The 16,460-nt window shown below is 42.3% G+C and overlaps 1 protein-coding gene across 2 annotated transcripts in view; it reads left to right on the top strand.

The window, feature by feature from the left end:
• FAM120A (family with sequence similarity 120A) overlaps nucleotides 1–16,460 on the top strand; it is a 297,370-nt gene that overhangs the window by 232,710 nt on the left and 48,200 nt on the right. For both annotated transcript variants that reach the window (XM_053720687.1, XM_053720685.1), the window contains 4 exons: nucleotides 7,290–7,514; nucleotides 8,020–8,194; nucleotides 9,617–9,866; nucleotides 10,474–10,588. In XM_053720687.1, the coding sequence (XP_053576662.1) occupies nucleotides 7,290–7,514; nucleotides 8,020–8,194; nucleotides 9,617–9,866; nucleotides 10,474–10,588 (765 nt within the window). The remainder of the gene's footprint in view (nucleotides 1–7,289; nucleotides 7,515–8,019; nucleotides 8,195–9,616; nucleotides 9,867–10,473; nucleotides 10,589–16,460) is intronic.

Raw genomic sequence — 16,460 nt, 5'->3', positions numbered from 1 at the left:
CTGTGTCATTTGTTCCAATGCCAAGGTGGAGCCCAATAGAAATTTATGTACTAACTGTATTGATGCTACTTTAAATAAAAGTCAATCTGTACAATGTGAACAAATTTCACCAAACAGCGAGGGGAGAGTTATGCCGACTAACTCGCCTCACGCGGCAGTACCTGCATCTCCCGCCCGGGAGGTGCGTGATATTATGGCGCCTAGTACATCCGGGCGGCCATTACAGATAACATTACAAGATATGGCTACTGGAACAATAGGACAGGAAAGTAAGGGGTTACTGTAGCACTCACTCTCACTCTATATAGAGATATAAAATCATTCATACTTTATTCATTATAAGTTAAAACCAGGATAAACATCCCTAGTGGATAAATTATGCTACCCAAAACCACCTATTTAGTAAAGATAAAAGCAAAGTGGGCCCTCCTAACACTCCTCTGTTTCCTGGCCGATAACTGGAAGCGTCGGCATCAGGTGACTGGAGTGATAGGATGAGCCGGTAGAGAACGTGCTATACAAACGCGTTTCGGCTATTAAAAAGCCTTTATCAATGTTTCACATTCACAGTCTAAAAATAGTAAGCCGAGGCTCCGATGTTCGGAGCTTAATATCTCTCCAGAACACCGGTTAGTAGCCAATCCGGGATCTCTCCCAGGCTCCACCTTCGTGCCCTCCAATCGGTTACGGGCTTAGTTCACGCCCATAAGAAAGTATTCATCCGATTGGAGTAGTGCCGCTCGCCTTGACAATGGTGGATTATCATGCGTCATTCACGTCCGTAAGAAAGTCTCCATCTGATTGGAGCAATACCACACGCTATGTCATTGGTGTAATATCGGACTTTGTGAATTCTGCATCATATGGCTACTTAAACCTCAGACAATTTAAAACCAATATGCACCCATGAAATTATCCATCATACAAGTCAATCGTAGCACTGATGACTCTTTACTCTGTATAGATTTATGGAAACATAGGAAACGTTAATAATATTATATCACCGAGGCAATTTGTTATGTAGTTAGTGGGCTTAAAATACTCTGTATTTAGAGACATAAAATCTATACAGAGATATGTATTCGTATCTAATAAATACCAGCAAATCATAACATTACACTCAAACATATAATCCTATGCACATCTTTGTGTGCCGCACCTTCATATACTGGACTATACCCATATAGCATAAATTCTTGTTCAGTCTCTTACAGGTATAGGAGGAGTAAATACATTACCCCTAGGATTGAAGATATAAAATCATATATGGGTGCGTTCACTGTTACAAAGTTAAATCCACAACAGACCCATCCGTAAGAAATCATCAGTGATTTCACTGATGATTTCTTACGGATGGGTCTGTTGTGGATTTAACTTTGTAACAGTGAACGCACCCATATATGATTTTATATCTTCAATCCTAGGGGTAATGTATTTACTCCTCCTATACCTGTAAGAGACTGAACAAGAATTTATGCTATATGGGTATAGTCCAGTATATGAAGGTGCGGCACACAAAGATGTGCATAGGATTATATGTTTGAGTGTAATGTTATGATTTGCTGGTATTTATTAGATACGAATACATATCTCTGTATAGATTTTATGTCTCTAAATACAGAGTATTTTAAGCCCACTAACTACATAACAAATTGCCTCGGTGATATAATATTATTAACGTTTCCTATGTTTCCATAAATCTATACAGAGTAAAGAGTCATCAGTGCTACGATTGACTTGTATGATGGATAATTTCATGGGTGCATATTGGTTTTAAATTGTCTGAGGTTTAAGTAGCCATATGATGCAGAATTCACAAAGTCCGATATTACACCAATGACATAGCGTGTGGTATTGCTCCAATCAGATGGAGACTTTCTTACGGACGTGAATGACGCATGATAATCCACCATTGTCAAGGCGAGCGGCACTACTCCAATCGGATGAATACTTTCTTATGGGCGTGAACTAAGCCCGTAACCGATTGGAGGGCACGAAGGTGGAGCCTGGGAGAGATCCCGGATTGGCTACTAACCGGTGTTCTGGAGAGATATTAAGCTCCGAACATCGGAGCCTCGGCTTACTATTTTTAGACTGTGAATGTGAAACATTGATAAAGGCTTTTTAATAGCCGAAACGCGTTTGTATAGCACGTTCTCTACCGGCTCATCCTATCACTCCAGTCACCTGATGCCGACGCTTCCAGTTATCGGCCAGGAAACAGAGGAGTGTTAGGAGGGCCCACTTTGCTTTTATCTTTACTAAATAGGTGGTTTTGGGTAGCATAATTTATCCACTAGGGATGTTTATCCTGGTTTTAACTTATAATGAATAAAGTATGAATGATTTTATATCTCTATATAGAGTGAGAGTGAGTGCTACAGTAACCCCTTACTTTCCTGTCCTATTGTTCCAATTATATTTTTGAGGGGTAGCACCGGAATTCTATAATTCCTATCTCATCTATTATTACAGTGTAGTGCCAGTTTGATTTTCTTTTTGTTCCTAGTAAGATATGGCTACTGTTATGACTGAAGTTTTGTCTAAATTACCAGAACTAAGAGGCAAGCGTGATCACTCTGGGGTGAGAACAGAGTGCGCTGACAATGCTAGGGCCATGTCTGATACTGCGTCACAGCTCGCAGAGCATGAAGACGGAGAGCTTCATTCTGTGGGTGACGGTTCTGATCCAAACAGATTGGACTCAGATATTTCAAATTTTAAATTTAAATTGGAGAACCTCCGTGTATTACTAGGGGAGGTCTTAGCAGCTCTCAACGATTGTAACACCGTTGCAATACCAGAGAAACTGTGCAGGTTGGATAAATATTTTGCGGTACCGGCGAGTACTGAAGTTTTTCCTATACCTAAGAGACTAACTGAAATTGTTACTAAGGAGTGGGATAGACCCGGGGTGCCGTTCTCACCCCCTCCAATATTTAGAAAGATGTTTCCAATAGACGCCACCACTCGGGACTTATGGCAAACGGTCCCCAAGGTGGAGGGAGCAGTTTCTACTTTAGCTAAGCGTACCACTATCCCGGTGGAGGATAGCTGTGCTTTCTCAGATCCAATGGATAAAAAATTAGAGGGTTACCTTAAGAAAATGTTTGTTCAACAAGGTTCTATATTGCAACCCCTTGCATGTATCGCGCCGATTACGGCTGCGGCAGCATTTTGGATTGAGTCGCTGGAAGAGAACCTTAGTTCATCTACGCTAGACGACATTACGGACAGGCTTAGAGTCCTTAAACTAGCTAATTCTTTCATTTCGGAGGCCGTAGTACATTTAACCAAACTTACGGCTAAGAACTCAGGATTCGCCATACAGGCACGTAGGGCGCTGTGGCTAAAATCCTGGTCAGCAGATGTTACTTCTAAGTCCAAATTACTTAATATACCTTTCAAGGGGCAGTCTTTATTTGGGCCCGGTTTGAAAGAAATTATCGCTGACATTACAGGAGGTAAGGGCCACGCCCTACCCCAAGACAAAGCCAAAGCTAAGGCTAGACAGTCTAATTTTCGTCCCTTTCGGAATTTCAAAACAGGAGCAGCATCAACCTCCACTGCACCAAAACAGGAAGGAGCTGTTGCTCGTTACAGGCAAGGCTGGAAGCCTAACCAGGCCTGGAACAAGAGCAAGCAGACCAGGAAACCTGCTGCTGCCCCAAAGACAGCATGAACCGAGAGCCCCCGATCCGGGACCGGATCTAGTGGGGGGCAGACTCTCTCTCTTCGCCCAGGCCTGGGCAAGAGATGTTCAGGATCCCTGGGCACTAGAGATCATATCTCAGGGATACCTTCTAGACTTCAAATTATCTCCCCCAAGAGGGAGATTTCATCTGTCAAGGTTGTCAACAAACCAGATAAAGAAAGAAGCGTTTCTACGCTGCGTACAAGATCTGTTATTAATGGGAGTGATCCATCCGGTTCCGCGGTCGGAACAAGGACAAGGGTTCTATTCAAACCTGTTTGTGGTTCCCAAAAAAGAGGGAACTTTCAGGCCAATCTTAGATTTAAAGATTCTAAACAAATTCCTAAGAGTTCCATCGTTCAAAATGGAAACTATTCGGACAATTTTACCCATGATCCAAGAGGGTCAGTACATGACCACTGTGGATTTAAAGGATGCTTACCTTCACATTCCGATCCACAAAGATCATCACCGGTATCTAAGGTTTGCCTTCTTAGACAGGCACTACCAGTTTGTAGCTCTTCCATTCGGATTGGCTACGGCTCCAAGAATCTTCACAAAGGTTCTGGGTGCCCTTCTGGCGGTACTAAGACCGCGAGGGATTTCGGTAGCTCCGTACCTAGACGACATTCTAATACAAGCTTCAAGCTTTCAAACTGCCAAGTCTCATACAGAGTTAGTTCTGGCATTTCTAAGGTCGCATGGATGGAAAGTGAACGAAAAGAAGAGTTCTCTCTTTCCTCTCACAAGAGTTCCATTCTTGGGGACTCTTATAGATTCTGTAGAAATGAAGATTTACCTGACAGAAGACAGGTTAACAAAGCTTCAAAATGCATGCCGTGTCCTTCATTCCATTCAACACCCGTCAGTAGCTCAATGCATGGAGGTGATCGGCTTAATGGTAGCGGCAATGGACATAGTACCTTTTGCACGCCTACACCTCAGACCGCTGCAATTATGCATGCTAAGTCAGTGGAATGGGGATTACTCAGATTTGTCCCCTACTCTGAGTCTAAATCAAGAGACCAAAAATTCTCTTCTATGGTGGCTTTATCGGCCACACCTGTCCAGGGGGATGCCATTCAGCAGGCCAGACTGGACAATTGTAACAACAGACGCCAGCCTACTAGGTTGGGGCGCTGTCTGGAATTCTCTGAAGGCTCAGGGACTATGGAATCAGGAGGAGAGTCTCCTGCCAATAAACATTCTGGAATTGAGAGCAGTTCTCAATGCCCTTCTGGCTTGGCCCCAGTTAACAACTCGGGGGTTCATCAGGTTTCAGTCGGACAACATCACGACTGTAGCTTACATCAACCATCAGGGAGGGACAAGAAGCTCCCTAGCAATGATGGAAGTATCAAAGATAATTCGCTGGGCAGAGTCTCACTCTTGCCACCTGTCAGCAATCCACGTCCCGGGAGTGGAGAACTGGGAGGCGGATTTCTTGAGTCGCCAGACTTTTCATCCGGGGGAGTGGGAACTTCATCCGGAGGTCTTTGCCCAAATACTTCGACGTTGGGGCAAACCAGAGATAGATCTCATGGCGTCTCGCCAGAACGCCAAACTTCCTCGCTACGGGTCCAGATCCAGGGATCCGGAAGCAGTTCTGATAGATGCTTTGACAGCACCTTGGAACTTCGGGATGGCTTATGTGTTTCCACCCTTCCCGCTGCTTCCTCGATTGATTGCCAAAATCAAACAGGAGAGGGCATCAGTAATTCTAATAGCACCTGCATGGCCACGCAGGACTTGGTATGCAGATCTAGTGGACATGTCATCCTGTCCGCCTTGGTCTCTACCTCTAAGACAGGACCTTCTGATTCAGGGTCCATTCAAACATCAAAATCTAACTTCTCTGAAGCTGACTGCTTGGAAATTGAACGCTTGATTTTATCAAAACGTGGTTTTTCTGAGTCGGTTATTGATACCCTGATTCAGGCTAGGAAGCCTGTTACCAGAAGTATTTACCATAAAATATGGCGGAAATACCTATACTGGTGCGAATCCAAAGGTTACTCCTGGAGTAAGGTTAGGATCGCTAGGATATTGTCTTTTCTACAAGAAGGTTTAGAAAAGGGTTTATCAGCTAGCTCATTAAAGGGACAGATTTCAGCTCTGTCCATCTTGTTACACAAGCGTCTGTCGGAAGATCCAGACGTCCAGGCTTTTTGTCAAGCTTTAGCTAGGATCAAGCCTGTGTTTAAGGCTGTTGCTCCGCCATGGAGTTTAAACTTAGTTCTTAACGTTTTACAGGGTGTTCCGTTTGAACCCCTTCATTCCATTGATATAAAATTGTTATCTTGGAAAGTTCTGTTTTTAATGGCTATTTCCTCGGCTCGAAGAGTCTCTGAGTTATCAGCCTTACATTGTGATTCCCCTTATCTGATTTTTCACTCAGACAAGGTAGTTCTGCGTACTAAACCTGGGTTCTTACCTAAGGTAGTCACTAACAGGAACATCAATCAAGAGATTGTTGTTCCATCCCTGTGTCCAAATCCTTCTTCAAAGAAGGAACGTCTTCTACACAATCTGGATGTAGTTCGTGCCCTCAAGTTCTACTTGCAGGCAACTAAAGATTTTCGCCAAACTTCTTCCCTGTTTGTCGTTTATTCTGGACAGAGGAGAGGTCAAAAAGCTTCTGCTACCTCTCTCTCTTTTTGGCTTCGTAGCATAATACGTTTAGCCTATGAGACTGCTGGACAGCAGCCTCCTGAAAGAATTACAGCTCACTCCACTAGAGCTGTGGCTTCCACTTGGGCCTTTAAGAATGAGGCCTCTGTTGAACAGATTTGCAAGGCTGCAACTTGGTCTTCGCTTCATACCTTTTCCAAATTTTACAAATTTGACACTTTTGCTTCTTCGGAGGCTATTTTTGGGAGAAAGGTTCTTCAGGCAGTGGTTCCTTCTGTATAATGAGCCTGCCTATCCCTCCCGTCATCCGTGTACTTTTGCTTTGGTATTGGTATCCCAGAAGTAATGATGACCCGTGGACTGATCACACATAACAGAAGAAAACATAATTTATGCTTACCTGATAAATTCCTTTCTTCTGTTGTGTGATCAGTCCACGGCCCGCCCTGTTTTAAGGCAGGTAAATATTTTTTAAATTATACTCCAGTCACCACTTCACCCTTGGTTACTCCTTTCTCGTTGATTCTTGGTCGAATGACTGGGACTGACGTAGAGGGGAGGAGCTATATGCAGCTCTGCTGGGTGAATCCTCTTGCATTTCCTGTTGGGGAGGAGTTATATCCCAGAAGTAATGATGACCCGTGGACTGATCACACAACAGAAGAAAGGAATTTATCAGGTAAGCATAAATTATGTTTTTTACTACCCAGAGAGATTTAGAGAATTGCGCCTATAGTATCTGTCTCTTCGCTATCTCTCTGCTTTTGTGTGTGTTTTTAGCTATATCTAGAACGTTTGTAAGGGGCTAGATACATTGTTTTAATGTCCTTTTGAAATAGACTCCCATAGTCCTTCTCTGTGTAGTATTAGGGTGTTCTGATAAATATATCAGATTGTTTGTCATTTTAAACCTGTACAGATTGAAAATGAAATAAAAAACAATCTCTCATATTGTTTTTTTCAGGCAGAAAATCCCCCTCCTGCCTCATCAGGTAATAAAACAGCAGATAAAAAAGGTAACCAGGCCGGGAATATGCAGATCCCATGTCTGCTGTCAATGCCAACCAGGAACCACATGGATATCACAACCCCGCCCCTTCCTCCTGTGGCCCCAGAGGTCCTGAGAGTGGCAGAACATCGGCACAAGAAGGGGTTAATGTATCCCTACATCTTTCATGTCCTAACAAAGGTGCGTAGGAACATTATTGTGGCAATACAAAGTGTAGTCAGCATTTACGGTAACAACCAACTGTATCTTTAAAGGGACGTGAAACCCACTATTTTACATTCATGGTTCCTTCGTGGTTCGGATAGAACATACAGTTTTAAACAACTTTCCAATTTACTTCTATTGTCTAATTTTCTTAGTTCTCTTGGTATCCTTTGTTGAAAAGCATACCTAGGTAGGCTCAGGCGCTTGGGAGCAAGCTACTGATTGGTCGCTGCACATATATGCCTCTTGTTATTGGCTTATTGATTTGTTCAGCTAGTTCCTAGTAGTGCATTGCTGCTTCTTCAACAAAGGATACTAAGAGAATGAAGCACACTTGATAATAGAAGTAAATTGGAAAGTTGATTGAAATTGTATGTTCTATCTGATCTATGAAAGAAAATATTTTGGTTTCATGTTCCGTTAATATTTTATGTGCGCCCTGAATCAGAATGCTGACTCTTGTAATATTTTCTACACAAAGGGAGAAATTAAAATTCCAGTTACAATTGAAGACGAAGTAAACAAGGATCTGCCCCCCGCCACGGTGCTGTACAGACCAGTTCGTCAGTACGTCTATGGCGTCTTGTTTAGCTTGGCAGAAAGCAGAAAGAAATCTGAACGACTTGCATTCCGAAAGAACCGAATGCCCCCAGAATGTAAGTTATACCCAAAGGGATTGTACCCTCCTTTTTGTACAATTTTCAAAGTCAGGACAACCAGCATAAAGCAGATATGAACTGTCCCTTACATATAAACAGTGTTACAGAAAAGGCCAATTCTGGGTCCTCAATCAGTAACAAAATGCACAGACCACTGAAAGTCCAAAGCGTATCGCTGTCTGTTTCTAGTTCTTACAGACACATTTATTCCTAAACGTACAGTAAACATTATGAAACTATTTAAAATGCTTAAATAAAGTACAGTAGACTTGCATAAACAACAAATGCATGATAAAAAGACAATGCAATAGCACTCAGTCTGAACTTTAAATGAGTAGTAGATTGTTTTCTGACAAATTTCAGTTATGTCCATTTCCTCTCCCCCTGTATCATGTGACAGCCATCAGCCAATCACAAATGCATGTACGTATATTCTGGGAATTCTAGCACATGCTCAGTAGGTGCTGGTGACTCAGTGTAAATTTAAAAAGACATTTTCTTAATGGAAGTAAATTGGAAAGTTGTTTAACATTGCATGCTCTATCTGAATCATGAAAGTTTAATTTAGACTTGAGTGTCTGTTTAAGTATACACAGTAAAACTATACGCTTTCATTATTTTGCCCCCTTTTTCCCTGTAAGTTAAGTCTACAAATTGTGTATTTTCTGGTCCTAAAAACTGATAGATCACATGACCTAACCTTACCACATACCTGTCCCAGATTTGCAGTTTATGGTATCATTTTTGTTAAAGCCAGGCATTGAAGAATTTGTTAACAAAATGACAGGGGCAAACCCTGTCCTCCCCAGACTCAGCCTGGATTGGCTTCTCCAGATAAAGAAGGTGCTGGTGGAGTTAAACTTCCTTTAAAGGAAGAATAATTACATTTTTAGTGTATAGTTCTCACATGTCATGATATACCCATAAAATAAGGATATAGTGTGAATCTGCTGGGTCTGCTGAAAAAACAATATATAATATGTGTTGGTTTCTCACTGAAAATGGCCTACAGTTGGGTTTAATGTGAGCAACATCTAGAAACTTCAAAACAGCTCAGCACAGAGGTGGAAATGGCTCAGCAATTAAAGGGTTAATGTGCTTGCTTGATGCTCTTTCGTATGCACCAGAGAATTTATTTGGAAATTAAATATTTTGTCAGCCATATGAAAAGGCAATATTTGTAAATTCCGTCATTTGTTTTGCCTGAAAAAGTATGCGGTAAAAGCTGTTAACATTTAAAGTACTATACTGGTATCAATTGCGCTCACTGGTGAGCAGAAAATCAATTTCAGTGATGCCGTAATATGAAAAGGCTGCACAGTCTTAAAGCTATGATTAAGATGTGATGTCTGGTGCCTTCTTATTGTAGCACTTTATTGTGATGACAGAATTAATAATAAAATTGTTGTTGTTCTTTAGATTTTCCAGTTATCATAAAAGAATGGGCAGCCTACAAAGGGAAGTCTCCCCAGACACCTGAACTGGTGGAAGCTCTGGCATTCCGAGAATGGACATGCCCCAACCTAAAGAAGTTGTGGTTGGGTAAAGCCGTAGAGGACAAGAACAGGCGGATGAGAGCTTTCCTGGCCTGCATGAGATCCGACACCCCAGCAATGCTTAATCCGGCTAATGTACCCACCCACCTCATGGTGCTGTGCTGTGTATTAAGGTAAATGGGATTTTGAGTGTTGCAGTCCTCTCTGGCAGCCATGAGCTCAAAAGTAAATAAGTACCGTAGCAGTTTTTATTTACAGTTTGCATAAAGGTATCGACTGAAAAATCCCTGGAGCAAATGTATCTTCTTTGGCACCTAAAAATGTGAAGCCGGTTATTCTTGACATTTTGTAGAAGGGTCCAAATAGCCATTTTGAACATCGTCAGCAGGTCGTGTGCACAATAAAAGTTATCAGTTGTATTTAATATCCTATTACACAAGTCAGATGTTTGTTAAATATCAGTTTTTACCTTCTAGTTTGTTTTTACCCAAAGGTCAGCCCTTTCTTGTAGCTGGGTAGATGGTACTGATGTACATTAATCAGGGGCTTCATGTGCTCTCTGACCAGCAGCACCATACAAAAGTGTCTATCTTATGGTGCTTTGTGGTTAATTATTACTAGTATTGTCCGTTTGCTTATTACTTTTAAATGTAAGAGATTGTTCTATGAAACTTCTCAGCTAGGGACGTAGAATTATAATGCTGTTCATGCCTTAGCTATAGGGAATATTGGCCGGTATTTCCCATTGATGTAGCAGTAATCATCTTGCTTATTGTTCAGGTATATGGTCCAGTGGCCAGGAATCCGAATTCTGCGCCGTCAAGAGCTTGATGCTTTCCTGGCACAGGCGCTCTCCCCAAAACTGTATGAACCTGATCAGCTGCAGGAGCTTAAGGTAAACGTTATTCTGTGAAGTGTCTGCGCTTTGTTTTGGCAGCATATTATGTACTGATGTTTTATGGGGGTTTACAGGATTGTGTATAAAAGTGTGAACTCTCTGCCTTTCACTATATTGTAGAAAATTCCCCTGATAATGTAGGCAGCTTCTATAAGTGGGACAAGTAAACATAACTACTTTCTTTACAGCATTGTTTATTTTAACCCCATGCAGTAGTGTTTTAGAAGCATTTATACAGTCTCCCAAGGTGCTCACCCGGATTTATAATAAACTCAGAAAACGGGTACTGTATTAAAACCATCCACATCCAGAAGTGTCCCTGTTGCCTCGTTATTGCTACTGCGCTTACCCAGGTAACCAAACAAAACAGGTCCCAAAGTAAAACAAAGTCCATGTCCCAAAGTAAAACAAAGTCCATGTCCCAAAAGAACCATGAATTCTACAACTTTAAATATATTTACACGTTTTAGGTAGATGTGGTACAAAGTAAGAGTACTTTAAAAATAGAAATGTTAATAGTTTTTTTTTATCAAATAACTAGATGCAGAGTGAACAGAAGAAAAATCTAAATCAAATCAATATTTGGTGTGACCACTCTTTTCCTTCAAAACAGCATCAATTCTTATAGGTACATGTGCACACAGTTATTTTAAGGAACTTGGCAGATAAGTTGTTCCAAACATCTTGGAGAACTAACCACTGTTCTGTTGATTTATGCAGCCTCAGTTGCATCTGTCCCTTCATGTTATCCCAAACAGACTTGATGATTTTGAGGTAATTTCTCCTACACTGCTCCTATTTGAAGTGTGCCCTCTTTCCCAATATTACTCTTCATGGTTGAGGTCAAGTCTCTCTCAATACTCTTCCTGCTTATGGTCAACTCTTCCACAATTCTCTTTTATGATCAACTCTTCCACATTTCTTCTCCTACTTGAGGTCAGCTCTTCCTCACTGTTCCTCCTACTTGAAATCAGCTCTTCAATGCTGCTCCACCTGCTTGAGGTCAGCTCTTCCACACTGTACCTCCTACTTGAGGTCAGCTCTTCCAATGCTGCTCCACTTACTTTGGGCCATACCATCACTTCCAGTTCTTTATGCTGAAGATAGTTCTTAATGACTTTGGATGTATGTTTGGGGTCATTCTCATTCTGCAGAATAAATTTTGGGCCAATCAGATGCCTCCCTGATGGAATTTCATGGTGGATAAATATCTGCCTGTACTTCCCAGCATTGAGGAAACCATTAATTCTGACAGAATCCCCCAACTCCATTTGCAGAAATGCAACCCAAGCTTGCAAGAAACCTCCACCATGCTTTACTGTTTCCTGCAGACACTTGTTTTTGTACCGATCTCCAGCCCATTGACTAACAAAAACTGGCTTCTGCTACAGCCAAATATTTCAACTTTTGACCAATCAATCCAGAGCACCTGCTGCCATTGTTGTGCAGTCCAGTTCCTGTGTTTCCTTGCATAGTTGAGTCTCTTGGCCCTATTTCCATGTCGGATGTTTGGCTTTTTCCATGAATACTTCTTCTGACTAGACTTCTCTAGACAGTAGACAGTAGGGTATACTAGGGTCCCACTGGTTTCTGCCAATTCTGAGCTGATGACACTGCTGGACATCTTCAGATTCCATAGGGAAGTAAGCATGATGTGTTTCTTTTGGTGATCACTGCATCTACGGTCCTCAATTTGTCTGTTTCTTTGTGCTTCTTCATAAGATCTTGATCTTGAACTACCTCTTGTTGCTGTACTCAGTCTTGCCATGGTGTGTGATTTATGACATTAAACTGTCTTCAGCAACATCACCTTGTTAACAGAATTTGGCTGTTCCTTACTCAGTTTTATTTCTCCTACACAGACGTTTCTGTTTCAGTTAATAATTGTGTTTCAACCTACATATTAAACTGATGATCAATAGCACCTGGAACAATTGTTTAATCATGGACCTGACTATATGTCTACAAAATTCCTGACTTTGCGCAAGTGTACCAAGAAAAATTGAGGTATTCTTAAGGGCAAAGGGTGGTCACACCAACTATTGATTTGATTTTTCTTCTGTTGACTCACAGCAGTAAGCTGTGTCTGCTCAGGATGGAGTTATAAAGAAAAGAGTCACGATCCATACGATCCCTGTTTCTCTTGTTAAGTGTATCCAGTCAACGGATCATCCATTACTTATGGGATATTCTCCTTCCCAACAGGAAGTTGCAAGAGGATCACCCACAGCAGAGCTGCTATATAGCTCCTCCCCTCACTGCCATATCCAGTCATTCTCTTGCAACTCTCAACTAAGATGGAGGTCGTAAGAGGACTGTGGTGGTTTATACTTAGTTTATTTCTTCAATCAAAAGTTTGTTATTTTTAAATGGTACCGGAGTGTACTGTTTATCTCAGGCAGTATTTAGAAGAAGAATCTGCCTGCGTTTTCTATGATCTTAGCAGAAGTAACTAAGATCCTTTGCTGTTCTCACATATTCTGAGGAGTGAGGTAACTTCAGAGGGGGAATAGCGTGCAGGTTTTCCTGTAATAAGGTATGTGCAGTTAAAATATTTTTCTAGGGATGGAATTTGCTAGAAAATGCTGCTGATACCGAAGTAATGTAAGTAAAGCCTTAAATGCAGTGATAGCGACTGGTATCAGGCTTATTAATAGAGATACATACTCTTATAAAAGTGTATTTTAAAACGTTTGCTGGCATGTTTATTTTTTACATATGTTTGGTGATAAAACTTATTGGGGCCTAGTTTTTTCCACATGGCTGGCTTGAATTTTGCCTAGAAACAGTTCCCTGAGGCTTCACACTGTTGTAATATGAGTGGGAGGGGCCTATTTTAGCGTTTTTTTGCACACCAAATATTACAGACACAGACATCCAGCTTCTTCCTGCATGATCCAGGACTTCTCTGAAGGGCTCAAAAGGCTTCAAAAGTCGTATTGAGGGAGGTAAAAAGCCCCAGTAGAGCTGTGGCAGTTGTTGTGACTGTTTAAAAAACGTTTTTGTCATTTGTTATTCCGTTTTTGGTATTAAGGGGTTAATCATCCATTTGCAAGTGGGTGCAATGCTCTGCTAACTTATTACATACACTGTAAAAATTTCGTTAGTGTAACTCCATTTTTTCACTGTTATTTCAAAATTTGGGAAAATTTGTGTTTCTTAAAGGCGCAGTAACGTTTTTTATATTGCTTGTAAACTTGTTTTAAAGTGTTTTCCAAGCTTGCTAGTCTCATTGCTAGTCTGTTTAAACATGTCTGACACAGAGGAACCTACTTGTTCATTATGTTTGAAAGCCATGGTGGAGCCCCATAGGAGAATGTGTACTAAATGTATTGATTTCACCTTAAACAGTAAAGATCAGTCTTTATCTATAAAAGAATTATCACCAGAGGGTTCTGTCGAGGGGGAAGTTATGCCGACTAACTCTCCCCACGTGTCGGACCCTTCGCCTCCCGCTCAGGGGACGCACGCTAATATGGCGCCAATTACATCAGGGACGCCCATAGCGATTACCTTGCAGGACATGGCTGCAAACATGAATAATACCCTGTCAGAGGTATTATCTAGATTGCCTGAATTAAGAGGCAAGCGCGATAGCTCTGGGGTTAGGAGATATACAGAGCGCGCAAATGCTGTTAGAGCCATGTCTGATTCTGCGTCACTGTATGCAGAACATGAGGACGGAGAGCTTCAGTCTGTAGGTGACATCTCTGACTCGGGGAAACCTGATTCAGAGATTTCTAATTTTAAATTTAAGCTTGAGAACCTCCGTGTATTGCTTGGGGAGGTATTAGCTGCTCTGAATGACTGTAACACAGTTGCAATTCCAGAGAAATTGTGTAGGCTGGATAGATACTATGCAGTGCCGGTGTGTACTGACGTTTTTCCTATACCTAAAAGGCTTACATAAATTATTAGCAAGGAGTGGGATAGACCCGGTGTGCCCTTTTCCCCACCTCCTATATTTAGAAAAATGTTTCCAATAGACGCCACTACACGGGACTTATGGCAGACGGTCCCTAAGGTGGAGGGAGCAGTTTCTACTTTAGCAAAGCGTACCACTATCTCGGTTGAGGACAGTTGTGCTTTTTCAGATCCAATGGATAAAAAATTGGAGGGTTACCTCAAGAAAATGTTTATTCAACAAGGTTTTATTTTACAGCCCCTTGCATGCATTGCGCCTGTCACTGCTGCGGCGGTATTCTGGTTTGAGGCCCTGGAAGAGGCCATCCAGACAGCTCCATTGAATGAAATTATTGACAAGCTTAGAACGCTTAAGCTAGCTAACTCATTTGTTTCTGATGCCATTGTTCATTTGACTAAACTAACGGCTAAGAATTCCGGATTCGCCATCCAGGCGCGTAGGGCGCTATGGCTTAAATCCTGGTCAGCTGACGTGACTTCAAAGTCTAAATTACTCAACATTCCTTTCAAGGGGCAGACCTTATTCGGGCCTGGCTTGAAGGAAATTATTGCTGACATTACTGGAGGCAAGGGTCATACCCTTCCTCAGGACAGGGCCAAATCAAAGGACAAACAGTCTAATTTTCGTGCCTTTTGAAATTTCAAGGCAGGAGCAGCATCAACTTCCTCTGCTTCAAAACAAGAGGGAACTGTTGCTCATTCCAGACAGGCCTGGAAACCTAACCAGTCCTGGAACAAGGGCAAGCAGGCCAGAAAGCCTGCTGCTGCCCCCAAGACAGCATGAAGGAACGGCCCCCTATCCGGAAACGGCTCTAGTGGGGGGCAGACTTTCTCTCTTCGCCCAGGCGTGGGCAAGAGATGTTCAGGATCCCTGGGCGTTGGAGATCATATCTCAGGGATATCTTCTGGACTTCAAAGCTTCTCCTCCACAAGGGAGATTTCATCTTTCAAGGTTATCAGCAAACCAGATAAAGAAAGAGGCATTTCTAAGCTGTGTGCAAGACCTCCTAGTAATGGGAGTGATCCATCCAGTTCCGCGGACGGAACAAGGACAGGGATTTTATTCAAATCTGTTTGTGGTTCCCAAGAAAGAGGGAACCTTCAGACCAATCTTGGATCTAAAGAGCTTAAACAAATTCCTCAGAGTTCCATCATTCAAAATGGAAACTATTCGGACCATCCTACCCATGATCCAAGAGGGTCAGTACATGACCACAGTGGACTTAAAGGATGCCTACCTTCACATACCGATTCGCAAAGATCATCATCGGTTCCTAAGGTTTGCCTTTCTAGACAGGCATTACCAATTTGTAGCTCTTCCCTTCGGGTTGGCCACTGCCCCGAGAATTTTTACAAAGGTTCTGGGCTCACTTCTGGCGGTTCTAAGACCGCGAGGCATAGCGGTGGCTCCGTATCTAGACGACATCCTGATACAGGCGTCAAGCTTTCAAATTGCCAAGTCTCATACAGAGATAGTTCTGGCATTTCTGAGGTCGCATGGGTGGAAAGGGAATGTGGAAAAGAGTTCTCTATCACCACTCACAAGAGTCTCCTTCCTAGGGACTCTTATAGATTCTGTAGAGATGAAAATTTACCTGACGGAGTCCAGGTTATCAAAACTTCTAAATGCTTGCCGTGTCCTTCATTCCATTCCACGCCCGTCAGTGGCTCAGTGCATGGAAGTAATCGGCTTAATGATAGCGGCAATGGACATAGTGCCATTTGCGCGCCTGCATCTCACACCGCTGCAATTATGCATGCTAAGTCAGTGGAATGGGGATTACTCAGATTTGTCCCCTCTACTAAATCTGGATCAAGAGACCAGAGATTCTCTTCTCTGGTGGCTTTCTCGGGTCCATCTGTCCAAGGGTATGACCTTTCGCAGGCCAGATTGGGCGATTGTAACAACAGATGCCAGCCTTCTAGGTTGGGGCGCAGTCTGGAA

Source organism: Bombina bombina, chromosome 7 (assembly GCF_027579735.1).
Source record: "Bombina bombina isolate aBomBom1 chromosome 7, aBomBom1.pri, whole genome shotgun sequence".
Classification (NCBI taxonomy): domain Eukaryota; kingdom Metazoa; phylum Chordata; class Amphibia; order Anura; family Bombinatoridae; genus Bombina; species Bombina bombina.
The sequence above is the reverse complement of the archived record's forward strand: the minus strand, read 5'-3'. Positions and strand labels throughout refer to the sequence as shown.